This window comes from Salmo salar, chromosome ssa02, assembly GCF_905237065.1.
Source record: "Salmo salar chromosome ssa02, Ssal_v3.1, whole genome shotgun sequence".
Taxonomy (NCBI): domain Eukaryota; kingdom Metazoa; phylum Chordata; class Actinopteri; order Salmoniformes; family Salmonidae; genus Salmo; species Salmo salar.
Genome location: NC_059443.1, coordinates 5,516,360 through 5,532,500, shown reverse-complemented (window position 1 = coordinate 5,532,500; position 16,141 = coordinate 5,516,360). Strand labels below are relative to the sequence as shown.

General features: G+C 43.0%; 1 protein-coding gene across 3 annotated transcripts in view; it reads right to left on the bottom strand.

Annotated features, from left to right (window-relative positions):
* The window catches only part of LOC106596747 (mdm2-binding protein), a 56,089-nt gene extending 40,042 nt beyond the window's left edge, over positions 1–16,047 (bottom strand). For 2 of the 3 annotated variants that reach the window (XM_045696693.1, XM_045696701.1), the window contains exons 1-8: positions 15,856–16,047; positions 15,601–15,684; positions 15,384–15,457; positions 13,721–13,863; positions 13,044–13,102; positions 12,424–12,568; positions 12,139–12,253; positions 7,095–7,217 (exon numbers count right to left, since the gene is read on the bottom strand). In XM_045696693.1, the coding sequence (XP_045552649.1) occupies positions 7,095–7,217; positions 12,139–12,253; positions 12,424–12,568; positions 13,044–13,102; positions 13,721–13,863; positions 15,384–15,457; positions 15,601–15,684; positions 15,856–16,033 (921 nt within the window). In that variant the 5' untranslated portion in view covers positions 16,034–16,047. The remainder of the gene's footprint in view (positions 1–7,094; positions 7,218–12,138; positions 12,254–12,423; positions 12,569–13,043; positions 13,103–13,720; positions 13,864–15,383; positions 15,458–15,600; positions 15,685–15,855) is intronic. The other variant, XM_045696698.1, reaches the window with a different exon arrangement.
* Positions 16,048–16,141: the final 94 nt, after the last annotated feature.

Here is a 16,141-nt window from a genome sequence, read left to right as displayed (position 1 = left end):
GGGAGGAGATGAAGGGAGAAAAGAAAGAGAGAGAGAAAGAGGGGAGGAGATGAAGGGAGAAAAGAAAGAGAGAGAGAGAAAGAGGGGAGGAGATGAAGGGAGAATGGAAAGAGAGAGAGAGAAAGAGGGGAGGCGATGAAGGGAGAATGGAAAGAGAGAGAGAGAAAGAGGGGAGGAGATGAAGGGAGAAAAGAAAGAGAGAGAAAGAGGGGAGGAGATGAAGGGAGAAAAGAAAGAGAGAGAGAAAGAGGGGGTTAGAAAGAAGGAGGTGAAAGGACACAGAACAGCATGACAAAGATGATGGACACATACACAACACAAGCTTTAGATTGAAATATTACCGTAAAGCTGATATTATACACACAACACAAGCTTTAGATTTAAATATTACCGTAAAGCTGATATTATACACACAAAATAAGCTTTAGATTTAAATATTACCGTAAAGCTGATATTATACACAAAACACACAAGCTTTAGATTTAAATATTACCACTTGATAGGGGCTGGAGGTAGCCTAGTGGTTAGAGCGTTGGACTAGTAACCGGAAGGTTGCAAGATCGAATTCCTGAGCTGACAAGGTAAAAATGTGTTGTTCTGCCACTGAACAAGACAGTTAACCCACTGTTCCTAGGCCATCATTGTAAATAAGAATTCGTTTTTAACTGACTTGCCTGGTTAAAGGTTAAATAGAAAGCGGAAGCCGTTATGCTGATATTTAGTTGGCATGTTTCAATACTTTCATTGACCTCTAACTTTACAGCAATGTCAGCTTTGTTCAACGACTGTATCAGGTAATATCAGACTGTGTGCAGCTAGGCCAGTTTAATAAGTATCTGGCATAGCTTTCACCCTATCAGCTCCCCCCTCTCCAGAGCTCTGGCCGGGATTAGCTCCAAATCCCATTTCCCAAACAAGGGACAGAGACAGCTCCTTCACAGGTCACCGTAAACAGATAGAATTCCATCGATGCAAAGGCTGCTTTCTGCTTTTCTCCTCAACCTCAGCCCTGCAAACTAAGAGTAGAAAATACCTAAATACTTTCATTAATAGCAACTCCAAGTAGGCCTAAAGCTAAGCTTCCTGAAAGTGCAGTAATGCATCTGCTTTAGGATGAGTCACATCTAAATACAGACATGGAGTTACAGCTGGCCTGGGAGTTACAGCTGGCCTGGCCTGGGAGTTACAGCTGGCCTGGCCTGGCCTGGGAGTTACAGCTGGCCTGGCCTGGCCTGGGAGTTACAGCTGGCCTGGCCTGGCCTGGGAGTTACAGCTGGCCTGGCCTGGGAGTTACAGCTGGCCTGGCCTGGCCTGGGAGTTACAGCTGGCCTGGCCTGGCCTGGGAGTTACAGCTGGCCTGGCCTGGCCTGGGAGTTACAGCTGGCCTGGTCTGGCCTGGGAGTTACAGCTGGCCTGGCCTGGGAGTTACAGCTCTGCCTTTGAGTTCACACTGAGGTTCTCTGGTGGGAATTGTCAGGAGCGAGGGGAGGCAAGAGGGGATTGGACATATGGTCCTGGGTTCTTTGAGAGGTGAGGTGGATTCTTCATAGAGGGTGCACTGACTACTATAGAGCCTATACACACACAGTACACCAAACACACCATATCCCCTATCTAGTACACCACACACACCATATCCCCTATCCACACAGTACACTACACTAGAGGTCGACCGATTAATCGGAATGGCCGATTAATTAGGGCCGATTTCAAGTTTTCATAACAATCGGTAAATCTGTATTTTTGGACACCGATTTGCCAATTTAAAAATATATATTTTTACACACCTTTATTTAACTAGGCAAGTCAGTTAAGAACACATTCTTATTTTCAATGACGGCCTAGGAACGGTGGGTTAACTGCCTTGTTCAGGGGCAGAACGGCAGATTTTTACCTTGTCAGCTCGGGGATTCAATCTTGCAACCTTACGGTTAACTAGTCCAATGCTCTAACCACCTGCTTTACATTGCACTCCACGAGGAGCCTGCCTGTTACGCGAATGCAGTAAGAAGCCAAGGTAAGTTGCTAGCTAGCATTAAACTTATCTTATAAAAAAACAATCAATCATAATCACTAGTTAACTACACATGGTTGATGATATTACTAGTTTATCTAGCCTGTCCTGTGTTGCATATAATCGATGCAGTGCGCATTCGCGAAAAAGGACTGTCATTGCTCCAACGTGTACCTAACCATAAACATCAATGTCTTTCTTAAAATCAATACACAAGTATATATTTTTAAACCTGCATATTTAGCTAAAAGAAATCCAGGTTAGCAGGCAATATTAACCAGGTGAAATTGTGTCACTCCTCTTGCGTTCATTGCACGCAGAGTCAGGGTATATGCAACAGTTTGGGCCGCCTGGCTCGTTGCGAACTAATTTGCCAGAATTTTACGTAATTATGACATAACATTGAAGGTTGTGCAATGTAACAGGAATATTTAGACTTAGGGATGCCACCTGTTAGATAAAATACGGAACGGTTCCATATTTCACTGAAAGAAAAAACGTTTTGTTTTCGAGATAATAGTTTCCGGATTCAACCATATTAATGACCTAAGGCTCGTATTTCTGTGTGTTTATTATATTATAATTAAGTCTATGATTTGATAGAGCAGTCTGACTGAGCGGTGGTAGGCACCAGCAGGCTCGTAAGCATTCATTCAAACAGCACTTTCGTGCGTTTTGCCAGCAGCTCTTCGCAATGCTTCAAGCATTGCACTGTTTATGACTTCAAGCCTATCAACTCCCAAGATTAGGCTGGTGTAACCGATGTGAAATGGTTAGCTAGTTAGCGGGGTGCGCGCTAATAGCGTTTCAAACGTCACTCGCTCTGAGACTTGGAGTAGTTGTTCTCCTTGCTCTGCATGGGTAACGCTGCTTCGAGGGTGGCTGTTGTCGATGTGTTCCTGGTTCGAGCCCAGGTAGGAGCGAGGAGAGGGACGGAAGCTATACTGTTACACTGGCAATACTAAAGTGCCTATAAGAACATCCAATAGTCAAAGGTATATGAAATACAAATCGTATGGAGAGAAATAGTCCTATAATTCCTATAATAACTACAACCTAAAACTTCTTACCTGGGAATATTGAAGACTCATGTTAAAAGGAACCACCAGCTTTCATATGTTCTCATGTTCTGAGCAAGGCACTTAAACGTTAGCTTTCTTACATGGCACATATTGCACTTTTACTTTCTTCTCCAACACTTTGTTTTTGCATTATTTAAACCAAATTGAACATGTTTTATTATTTATTTGAGGCTAAATTGATTTTATTGATGTATTATATTAAGTTAAAATAAGTGTTCATTCAGTATTATTGTAATTTACATTTTTATAAATAAAATAAAAATCGTCCGATTAATCGGTACCGGCTTTTGTTTGGGCCTCCAATAATCGGTACCGGTGTAAAAAAATAAATAAATCATAATCGGTCGACCTCTACACTACACACACACACACACACACCATATCCTCTATCCACACAGTACACCACAAACACCATATCCCCTATATAGTGCACTACTCAGACACCCCATTCCCTACAGTACACTACACACACCATATCCCCTATATAATGCACTACTCACACCATAAGCCCTATACAGTACACTACACACACCATATGCCCTATACAGACCATATACCCTATATAGTACACTACACACACCATATGCCCTATACAGTACACTACACACACCATATGCCCTATACAGTACACTACACACACCATATACCCTATATAGTACACTACACACACCATATGCCCTATACAGTACACTACACACACCCTATCCCCTATATAGTACACTACACACACCATATGCCCTATATAGTACACTACACACACCATATGCCCTATACAGTACACTACACACACCCTATCCCCTATATAGTACACTACACACACCATATGCCCTATACAGACCATATAACCTATATAGTACACTACACACACCATATGCCCTATACAGTACACTACACACACCATATGCCCTATACAGTACACTACACACACCATATACCCTATATAGTACACTACACACACCATATGCCCTATACAGTACACTACACACACCCTATCCCCTATATAGTACACTACACACACCATATGCCCTATATAGTGCACTACCTTGAACATCCTCCACCACAACACCCACCTCTCTCCTTTAGTTCCACAGAGACAACAGATGGTTAGTCATGGTCTCAACAACACCATAAACACAGATCAGCACAATCACTTTTACTACAATCACACTCTCCCAGAACAACAACAATAATAATAATCATAGATACTGCCTGGCATGGAACTAAAAGGAATTTACCGACACTAGCTAATCAATATGGGTGTTATAAATCAGCTGGGTGTACCACAAGTAAACAGTCCAACAGTTTAATAACTGAGCGTGTGTGTGTGTCCGTCGCTACATAGAACAGCCATGATTCATCTGTAGTGGAAAAGTCATTAGAGCAACACTCTGGTTTTTATGGCAGCAGAGCCTGGAGAGAAAAGACAGCAACATGGACAGTAACTGAGCTCACTCCCTCGCTCTCTTTCTCCCTTTCTGTCACTCGCTCTGTTTCTCCCTCTCTCTCTCTGACAGAAACACCAACCGTGTTAGATGGCTGAAGCTAAATATTTTATTTGTATTTTATTAAGCAGTGTTTTATTGAAAAAGTGTGATTAATGGATGTCTGAACACCTTTAGGGCTCTGTAGGAGCGGGAGTTTGAGTCTGCTTTTAACCCCTAAAACAACTGATAGTATTAAAAGCTGTGTAAAAACAAATGTGTTTACATAGCAGTGTCTCAGTGAGAAAAGATGCTTACTCTGGTGGTAGGACAGTGAGTCAGTAGCTGGTAGAACTGGAAGGTTGGAGGTAGGGTAGGACAGTGAGTCAGTAGCAGACAGAACTGGAAGGTTGGAGGTAGGGTAGGACAGTGAGTCAGTAGCAGACAGAACTGGAAGGTTGGAGGTAGGGTAGGACAGTGAGTCAGTAGCAAACAGAACTGGAAGGTTGGAGGTAGGGTAGGACAGTGAGTCAGTAGCAGACAGAACTGGAAGGTTGGAGGTAGGGTAGGACAGTGAGTCAGTAGCAGACAGAACTGGAAGGTTGGAGGTAGGGTAGGACAGTGAGTCAGTAGCAGACATAACTGGAAGGTTGGAGGTAGGGTAGGACAGTGAGTCAGTAGCAAACAGAACTGGAAGGTTGGAGGTAGGGTAGGACAGTGAGTCAGTAGCGGACAGAACTGGAAGGTTGGAGATAGGGTAGGACAGTGAGTCAGTAGCAGACAGAACTGGAAGGTTGGAGGTAGGGTAGGACAGTGAGTCAGTAGCAGACAGAACTGGAAGGTTGGAGGTAGGGTAGGACAGTGAGTCAGTAACTGGTAGAACTGGAAGGTTGGAGGTAGGGTAGCACAGTGAGTCAGTAGCAGACAGAACTGGAAGGTTGGAGGTAGGGTAGGACAGTGAGTCAGTAGCAGACAGAACTGGAAGGTTGGAGGTAGGGTAGGACAGTGAGTCAGTAGCAGACAGAACTGGAAGGTTGGAGGTAGGGTAGGCAGTGATAAGGGATAAGATTGGGTAGGATAGGATAAGGTGGGGAAGGACAGGGTAGATTAGGATTAGAGGTCGACCGATTAATTAGGTCCGATTTCAAGTTTTCATAACAATCGGAAATTTGTATTTTTGGACGCCGATTTGGCAGATATTTTTTTTTTTAGACCTTTATTTAACTAGGAAAGTCAGTTAAGAACACATTCTTATTTTCAATGACGGCCTAGGAACGGTGGGTTAACTGCCTTGTTCAGGGGCAGAACGACAGATTTTTACCTTGTCAGCTCAGGGATTCAATCTTGCAACCTTACGGTTAACTAGTCCAAAGCTCTAACCACCTGCTTTACATTGCACTCCACGAGGAGCCTGCCTGTTACGCGAATGCAGTAAGAAGCCAAGGTAAGTTGCTAGCTAGGATTAAACTTATCTTATAAAAAACAATCAATCATAATCACTAATTAACTACACATGGTTGATGATATTACTAGTTTATCTAGCCTGTCCTGTGTTGCATATAATCGCTTAGGTACACGTTGCTCCAACCATAAACATCAATGCCTTTCTTAAAATCAATACACAAGTATATATTTTTAAACCTGCATATTTAGTTAATATTGCCTGCTAACATGAATTTATTTTAACTATGGAAAATGTGTCACTTCTCTTTTAAACAGAGTCAGGGTATATGCAGCAGTTTGGGCCGCCTGGCTCGTTGCGAACTGTGAAGGTGGGGTAGGATGGGATAAGGTGTGGTAGGATAGGGTGGAGTAGGATGGGATAAGGTGGGGTAGAATAGGGTGGGGTAGGATATGATACAGTGGGGTAGGATATGGTAGGGTAGGATAAGATAGGGTGGAGTAGGATGGGATAAGGTGGGGTAGTATCGGGTGGGGTAGGATAAGATAAGGTGGGGTAGGATAGGATAAGGTGGGGTAGGATTGGTAGGGTAGGATAAGATAGGGTGGAGTAGGATGGGATAAGGTGGGGCAGTATCGGGTGTGGTAGGGTAGTATAAGGTGGGGTAGGATGGATGGGGTAGGATAGGATAGATATGGTAGGGTGGGGTAGTATATAGGGTAGAGTAGGATAACCTGGGGTAGGATAGGATAAGGTGGGGTAGGATAATGTGGGGTAGGATAGGGTTGGGTAGGATAGGATAAGGTGGGGTAGGATAGGATAGGATGGGGTAGGATAGGATAGATAGGGTAAGGTGGGGTAGTATAGATAGGGTAGAGTAGGATAAGGTGGGGTAGGATAAGGTGGGGTAGAATAGGATAGATAGGGTAGGGTGGTATAGATAGGGTAGAGTAGGATAAGGTGAGGGGGTATCAGGTGGGGTAGGATAGGATAAGGTGGGGTAGGATAGGATAAGGTGGGGTAGGATTAGGTAGGGTAGATTAGGATAGATAGGGTAGGGTGGGGTAGTATAGATAGGGTAGAGTAGGATAAGGTGGGGTAGAATAGGATAGATAGGGTAGGGTGGGGTAGTATATAGGGTAGAGTAGGATAAGGTGGGGGGTAGGACTACTCACCTCTGAGTGTAGGTTGTGGTCAGAGTTGTTATGGGATCCTGGATCAGAAGGCAGCAGGCTGTACCATGTCTCTCTATCCTGGGCTCTGAGGGAGAAGCCTTCAAACCTCACCTCAGAGGCAAACTGTTAGACAGCGCAGGAGAGAAATCAATAGGACAGCATCGTTAGGGAACTCAAACTGGGTTTCCATTTTAGAAAAGAGATTTCCCAAGACAGCCTGTACTCACTGTAATCAATGTCTAGGGTCTGTTTTAGTGAGGTCCCGGGGGATTCCCAAGACATTTTAAGAGAGTTTAAGCTAATTTACTGCATTTCTATACAATTTAAAAACAAAAAAAATGCTATTTTGGAGAACAGAAAAAATGACACCAGCCTTTATCACATTGGTTATGGTGAGCGATTAGTGCTTTCTGAGGTTGGTTCAGTTTCATTACAAAAACAATTATCATGATTTTCGATTTAGTTTATTTTGTTAAACCTGCACTATGCAATCTGTGGGTTGAATGCTGGAACACAGAATAAAACAATTCATAAAATTCCCATGATGGTAGTGACTGCCCATTAATGATTCACATTACTTTAATAAAATATTTCAGTTGTCTATATTACATTTGCTTTCTTTGATGACTTTATAATTTCATTCGGTCATCATCTCATCACTATAGAGCTGCTACCTATGCTGTCTACCAAAATCCATATCTTATTAGTTCTTCAAAGTAAATAAGGCATACTTGTATGACTGCTGAATACCAACTATCAATCACTTAGATCATGGATTTTCAGGTAGAGATTCCTTCAAGTAACTTCCCTCTATCCCTCTCGATCGCACGTTCTTCTGTATCTTCTCTTCCACTCCACGTCTTGCGCCACACAGACCGGACAAGTAGGCGAGCAATGGATTATGGTCATTGTAGTTAATTACTATGTTGTTTTCTGTGCTAAATTATGTAGAATATTGGCCTGTTGGTAACTACAACTCCCTACTACATCCCACAGTTGCACTTGATCAGATTTATCTCTAGAGAAACTGAGCATTGAGCTCACCAAAAAAATACAAATAATGGAATTCAAATAATTGAACAGATATTTGTATTATGTAGTTCTGTCCTTGAGCTGTTGTGTATTAATGTTGTGTATTATGTCATGTTTCATGTTCTGTGTGGAACCCAGGAAGAGGAGCTGCTGCTTTCTCAACAGCTAAATGGGGATCCTAATAAAATACCGAATATGAAAAATGTTGGTCCAATCAGTTGTTTAAAAACCGAAAAACAAGATAAATTTCATACACCTAACCTATTAGCTATACAACTAGCCACTACACATTACCTCACATTAACTCAGCACCAGGATTAAAAACTATCATTTAATACAGACATAGGGATCTGTTAGCAGAAAAAGTATTTTATTAACAAAAAGGTAAACAAATATATTTGCTTTACAGAACTTTTGTTGTTGTTGCAGTTTTACAGCTAATTTCCTGCAATTCTACACATTTTGCCATGGGGTGGGGAGACATTCTTTTCCATTTTAAAGCACATTTTCTGCAAGTGAACACATTTTGCCATGACTTATTCCATGTTAACATGATTTTTGAGTAAGATTGACTAACACAATCAAATGGGAGCTCCCTGGAGGTCAGGGCCCCTGGGTACGTCCCATGCGTGCCTAGTGGATAATTCAGATTACTACAAGTTTAGATAACTGGCTAGACTAAAACATGTGTTACCTTTTTAACTGATATGGGCTAATTGAGTGAATGTCAGTGAGTGACATAAAACATAACAACTTCTGATGCACTACCAAGTTAAGAAATTGCACCTTGTGTATTCTACTATTCTAACTCTCAACAATATATCTAGACCCCGACTGACTTTCTTCATTAGAAAAAAATGACCAAGGTCCGGACCTCAGTGTCCTCAAATGTAGCTACGGCCCTGTCAACGTCCTATGGAAAACCCTAATTACACTGTAACAGCTGAGCTGACGTCTTCTGAAGGATGGAAAGGGGAAAGGTCAACTCTAGAGAGGAAGTTGTGTTGTAAAGTTGCACATCTAAAATGTGTGATCTTGACATGGCAAAAATACACTCTAATCAAAAGAACATTAAAAAGGCTAAATTCACAACACGTCTATCAACTCTCATTGAGTACAAGCAGTACCAAGACGGAGGATCTACAATCAATAACGGTTGAGTCATGAAAGCAGCGGTGGAGACTGGGGTTTGGGTTCAGGGCCAGGAACAGCAGGTTCTCATGCCCCCCTGTGTGCCAGTCAGGGGGCTGGGTGAAGAGGTTAGTAACCCTGGCAGTGGTCCAGTGTGCCAGCCAGGGGGCTGTGGATTTGCAGTGACCCTTAACCCCTGTCTCCGGGCCCAGCAAGGCCTCCAGAGAGAAGAGCCCTTCATTAAAGCCCTAGGCTTGGCACACACTGAGCACCCTGACCCACACATGACCCCTATACATTCTCTCAGGGCAGCATAATCTACAGTGCATTCAGAAAGTATTCAGGCCACTACCCTTTTGTTACTTAGCCTATTCCCCCTCAGGAGACTGAAAAGATTTGGCATGGGTCCTCAGATCCTCAAACGGTTCTAGAGCTGCACCATCGAGAACATCCTGACTGGTTGCATCACTGCTTGGTATGGCAACTGCTCGGCCTTCGACCGCAAGGCAGGGTAGCAGGGTAGCCTTGTGGTTAGAGCGTTGGACTAGTAACCGAAAGGTTGCAAGTTCAAATCCACCAGCTGACAAGGTAAAAATCTGTCGTTCTGCCCTGAACAAGGCAGTTAACCCACTGTTCCTAGGCCGTCATTGTAAATAAGAATTTGTTCTTAACTAGTTAAATGAAGGTAAAATAAAAACTACAGAGGGTAGTGCATATGGCCCAGTACATAACTGGGGCCAAGCTTCCTGCCATCCAGGATCTCTATACCAGGCGGTGTCAGAGGAAGGCCCTAAAAATGGTCAAAGACCCCAGCCACCCCAGTCATAGACTGTTCTCTCTGCTACCGCATGGCAAGCGGTACAGGAGCACCAAGTCTAGGTCCAAGAGGCTTCTAAACAGCTTCTATCCCCCCAAGCCATAAGACTGCTGAACATCTAATCAAATGGCTACCCAGATTATTTGCATTGCCCCCCCGCCCCTCTTTTACACTGCTGCTACTCTCTGTTATTATCTATACATAGTCACTTTAATAACTCTACCTACATATACAAATTACCTCGACTAACCGGTGCCCCCGCACATTGACTCTGTACCGGTACCTCCCTGTATATAGCCTCGCTATTGTTATTTTACTGCTACTTTTTAATTATTTGTTACTTTTATTTCTTGTTCTTTTTCTTCTTTTATTTATTTTTATTCTTAAAACTGCTTTGTTGGTTAGGGGCTTGTAAGTAAGCATTTCACTGTAAGGTCTACTACACCTGTTGTATTCGGCGCATGTGACAAATAAAATTGATTTGATTTATTCTAAAATGAATTAAATAAAAAAATATGTCTCAATCTACACATAATACCCCATAATGACAAAGCAAAAACAGTTTAGAAATGCTTGCAAATGTATTAAATATAAAAAACAGAAATACCTTATTTACATAAGTATTCTGACCCTTTGCTATGAGACTTGAAATTGAGCTCAGGTGCATCCTGTTTCCATTGATTATCCTTGCAATGTTTCTACAACTTGTTTGGAGTCCACCGGTCTTAAATTCAATTGATTGGACATGATTTGGAAAGGCACACACCTGTCTATATGGTCTCACAGTTGACAGTGCATGTCAGAGCAAAAACCAAGCCATGAGGTCAAAGGAATTGTCTGTAGAGCTAACGGGACAGGATTGTGTCGAGGCACTGATCTGGGGAAGGGTACCAAACAATTTCTGCAGCATTGAAGGTCCCCAAGAATACAGTGGCCTCCATCATTTTTAAATGGAAGAAGTTTGGAACCACCAAGACTCATCCTAGAGCTGGATGCCTGGCCAAACTAGGCAATCAGGGAAAAAGGGCCTTGGTCAAAGAGGTGACCAAGAACCCGATGGTCACTCTGACAGCGCTCCAGAGTTCCTCTGTGGAAGCCACTCCTCAATAAAATGCACATGAAAGCCCGCATGGAGTTTGCCAAAAGGCACCTAAAGACTCTCAGACCATGAGAAACAAGATTCTCTGGTCTGATGAAACCAAGATTGAACTCCTTAGCCTGAATGCAAAGTGTCACATTTGGAGGAAACCTGGCACCATCCCGACAGTGAAGCATAGTGGTGGCAGCATCATGCTGTGGGGATGTTTTTCAGCAGCAGGGACTGGGAGGCTAGTCAGGATCAAGGGAAAGATGAACGGGCCAAAGTACAGAGAGATCCTTGATGAAAACCTGCTCCAGAGCGCTCAGCACCTCAGACTGGGACGAAGGTTCACCTTCGACCCTATGTACACAGCCAAGACAACGCAGGAGTGGCTTCCGAACAAATCTCTGAATGTCCTTGAATGGCCCAGCCAGAGCCCGGACTTGAACCCGATCAAACATCACTGGAGAGACCTGAAAATAGCTGTGCAGTGACGCTCCCCATCCATCCTGACAGAGCTTGAGAGGCTCTGCAGAGAACAATGGGAGAAACTCCACAAATATAGCTGTGCCAAGCTTGTAGCGTCATACCCAAGAAGACGCAAGGCTGTAATCGCTGCCTAAGATGCTTCAACAAAGTACTGAGTAAAGGGTCTGAATACTTATCTAAATGTGATATTTATTTTGTTAATACATTTGTAAAAACATCTAAACCTGTTTTTGCTTTGTCATTATGGGGTATTGTGTGTAGATAGAGGGGGGAAAAACTATATAATCCATTTTAGAAAAAGGCTGTAAACGTAACAAAATGTAGAAAAAGTAAATACTTTCGGAATGCACTCTACATCATATTGTAATACTTCAAATACACCTACTTTCCTTTCGCATTGCTGATTTACTAACATACACCCCTAGTGGTCAAGTATATGGATACAACAGTCAAAATACTTGTATAAACCATTCTGACTGACTAAATAATCTTACCTTTTTCTCTCTGATGAGAACACCTCCTCTCCATAACTCCCTCTCATCAATACAGGTCATGATGCTACTGGGATCTACTACTCTGGCTGACAGGTTGGAGGCTGGCTTCTGCCACCTGGAGGAACAAGTAAAGAAGGATAGACATCAGTTGATCTATGTATTTAGCCATTCAACAACTCTATGCTGCCCTCTAGTGGTAAAATGGAGATCACACAGGTACAACTGCTGAGAGGATTCCAGTGTCAAGCGGACTCGTCATTTTGTATAATGGTTCTTTGTCCTTACCCAGCTTGGTGTTCAGTCACTATGGTCATCTTGGCTGAGTGCCATGTCTGCATGTGTTTCAACGAGCCAATCACAGGGAGGAAGTCCTTCAGCTTAGGAGCTTCTTCAGCAAAACCCAGAAATATCACATCTAGCAGAGCTTTTCCTGGAGGAGAAACAGAGTCAGCCATAAAACACCTAGTAAACTGACAAATATTATTACATCTAGGAGAAACAGAGGGGAACAGTCAGCCATAAAACACCTAGTAAACTGACAAATATTATTACATCTAGGAGAAACCGAGGGGAAGTCAGCCATAAAACACCTAGTAAACTGACAAATATAATTACATCTAGGAGAAACAGAGGGGAACAGTCAGCCATAAAACACCTAGTAAACTGACAAATATTATTACATCTAGGAGAAACAGAGGGGAACAGTCAGCCATAAAACACCTAGTAAACTAACACAAATATCAGATCTAGCAGAGTTTTTCCTGGGAGAGAAACAGAGTCAGCTATAAAACACAACACAAGCCCAGGCATGTAGGTAATATAGAGAACTCCTGGATAAGATACATGAATATAGAGGACTCTTTCTCGGTCTGGCCAAATGAACCAAGGTGAATGGAGTGAGTTACCTGGAGGGGGAAGCTTGTCTGATAACTGGTGTAGTCCCTCTGCTGCCTCTTCATACAACCTGCAGTCATCCCAAATCAGAACTTTATTCATACAACTATTCATTTATTCACCACTGACAGGGCACTACATTTCAATACAGCCAGGAAATGGGATATTTACAAGTTCTAGAACATCTCAGAGGAAATAAGGTAAGCTTTGTATGTTTGCTTAAACACTGCAGAAGTAGTATTAAAGAAGAGCACAGAGCTGGGATGTGCAACAGAATTAAAACAGGGCTCTATGCTGACATGTTTTACAAGGAGCACATGTGCTCCTAAGTTGAAACATTTAGGAGCACAAAAATAAAATATTTGAGAAAGAGTGATTTAATGATAAGAAATGACTAAACGTTTTTGGGGTGTTCTATGCTAAATCAAGCACAATGTACCCTCAAATATTTGAGTCACTTAGGCGAGACAAAAATGTTCAGCTGGCCCTTTATGGGGTGGGAGGTTGCCGTGGTAACGGTGAAACTCGCATGTCTGACTGAGACCGAATCTCCGGTCACTTCGTACTTGTACATTTTACTCGCACATGTGCTCATACTTGACTTTTGCAGTTCGTACACACATCTATTTATAGTTGTAAATGTAAGTCCAATGGTGGCACTGTAGAGCCCTGTGAACATCACTCATACTGTGTCTGCTGTGGTTCAGGCTGGTCAGTCTTCTCCTCCTGGTCATCCAGAGCACTGAGACAGGCCTCCATAGTGCTGGGGCTTTCCTCCTGGTCATCGTTCTTCTGATAACTACCCAGCTCCTCCCACTCTGTACTGCAGAACTACAACCAGAAACAGGAAGGATGGCAGTCAGTCAATGTGGTCAATAGGTGATGACAGTCAGCCAATAGGTGATGACAGTCAGTCAATGTGGTCAATAGGTGATGACAGTCAGCCAATAGGTGATGACAGTCAGTCAATGTGGTCAATAGATGATGACAGTCACCCAATAGGTGATGACAGTCAGTCAATAGGTGATGACAGTCAGTCAATGTGGTCAATAGGTGATGACAGTCAGCCAATAGGATGACAGTCAGTCAATGTGGTCAATAGGTGATGACAGTCATCCAATAGGTGATGACAGTCACCCAATAGGTGATGACAGTCACCCAATGTGGTCAATAGGTGATGACAATAACCCAATAGGTGATGACAGTCAACCAATAGGTGATGACAGTCAGCCAATCGGTGATGACAGTCAACCAATGTGGTCAATAGGTGATGACAGTCAGTCAATAGGTGATGACAGTCAGTCAATGTGGTCAATAGGTGATGACAGTCAGCCAATAGGTGATGACAGTCAGCCAATGGGTGATGACAGTCAGTCAATGTGGTGAATGGGTGATGACAGTCAGTCAATGTGGTCAATAGGTGATGACGGTCAGCCAATAGGTGATGACAGTCAGTCAATGTGGTCAATAGGTGATGACAGTCAGTCAATGTGGTCAATAGGTGATGACAGTCAGTCAATAGGTGATGACAGTCAGTCAATGTGGTCAATAGGTGATGACAGTCAGCCAATAGGTGATGACAGTCAGCCAATAGGTGATGACAGTCAGCCAATGGGTGATGACAGTCAGTCAATGTGGTGAATGGGTGATGACAGTCAGTCAATGTGGTCAATAGGTGATGACGGTCAGCCAATCGGTGATGACGGTCAGCCAATAGGTGATGACAGTCAGTCAATGTGGTCAATAGGTGATGACAGTCAGCCAATAGGTGATGACAGTCAGCCAATGGGTGATGACAGTCAGTCAATGTGGTCAATAGGTGATGACGGTCAGCCAATCGGTGATGACGGTCAGCCAATAGGTGATGAGTCAGTCAGTCAATGTGGTCAATAGGTGATGACGGTCAGCCAATAGGTGATGACGGTCAGCCAATAGGTGATGACGGTCAGCCAATAGGTGATGACGGTCAGCCAATAGGTGATGACGGTCAGCCAATAGGTGATGACGGTCAGCCAATAGGTGATGAGTCAGTCAGTCAATGTGGCCAATAGGTGATGACAGTCAGTCAATGTGGCCAATAGGTGATGACAGTCAGCCAATGTGGCCAATAGGTGATGACAGTCAGCCAATGTGGTGAATACGTTTGAGGACCCCCCCCCAAAAGAAACAGAAGACTGTGATGAATGTGTCATGTGTAACTGATGAAATGGTTGGATGTTGTGTTCAACAGTAGAAGCTGCTTGTGGAGCAGGACATAGGCAGACATCTCCAGTGTAAACACAAAGAAGGACAGAGTAGGGGCAGAAAGACATCCCTGACTAATACAAGACATCCCTTGACATGACACTTACCTGAGATGTCCCATGGCATGCCTGGACAGCAAAATACCACCTCTGTGAGGCTGGACCACCACTCAGAGAGCAGGCTTAGGAGGCAGATGAGAAAGATGACGGAATCACAATTAGCAAATATTACTTAACCCCTTACAATATTTAAAAGCAGGTAGACACATTGCAATCGTTTCTGCAAGCAAGACACCTAACACACACAAACGATACATTGGCTTACCTGGAAACAGAGAAACCCTCCTTTTTGAAGGACAACTGGAGATGTTCCCCAGTTTATCATAGATCTGTTTGGCAGCCTCCAACGCTGTAAAATAAACGATTACAATCATTCAAGAAGTTATGACTTACATTTACAAGAACACCACCATTCCTCATAGTATGTTTATTATCCTTTCTACTATAGATGGCTCTGCTGCCTACTACAGTACAGTAACTTAACTAATCCGAGTCCGCTACAAAGGTATCGTTAACGTACCCTTAACGCATTTATCCTCTTCTTGGTTAAAAGAAACAACTAGCACGTACCGATCCATTCCTCTGAATACTCTACCATCAGTGTTCAATATAAATGTAAATAAAAAGTTGTGTGGACTTCTTTTCGTATTATCAAATTCATTTCCGCGCGCTCTCTCTGGTGAAACGGAAGTTGTCATCTAGAGTGCTGGTGACGTCAAGGCGCGACTTCAAAATACAACCGGCGGGAAAATACATTTTTAATGACCATGACCGATATTATCAAAACCAAATATTGTTTTGCATAT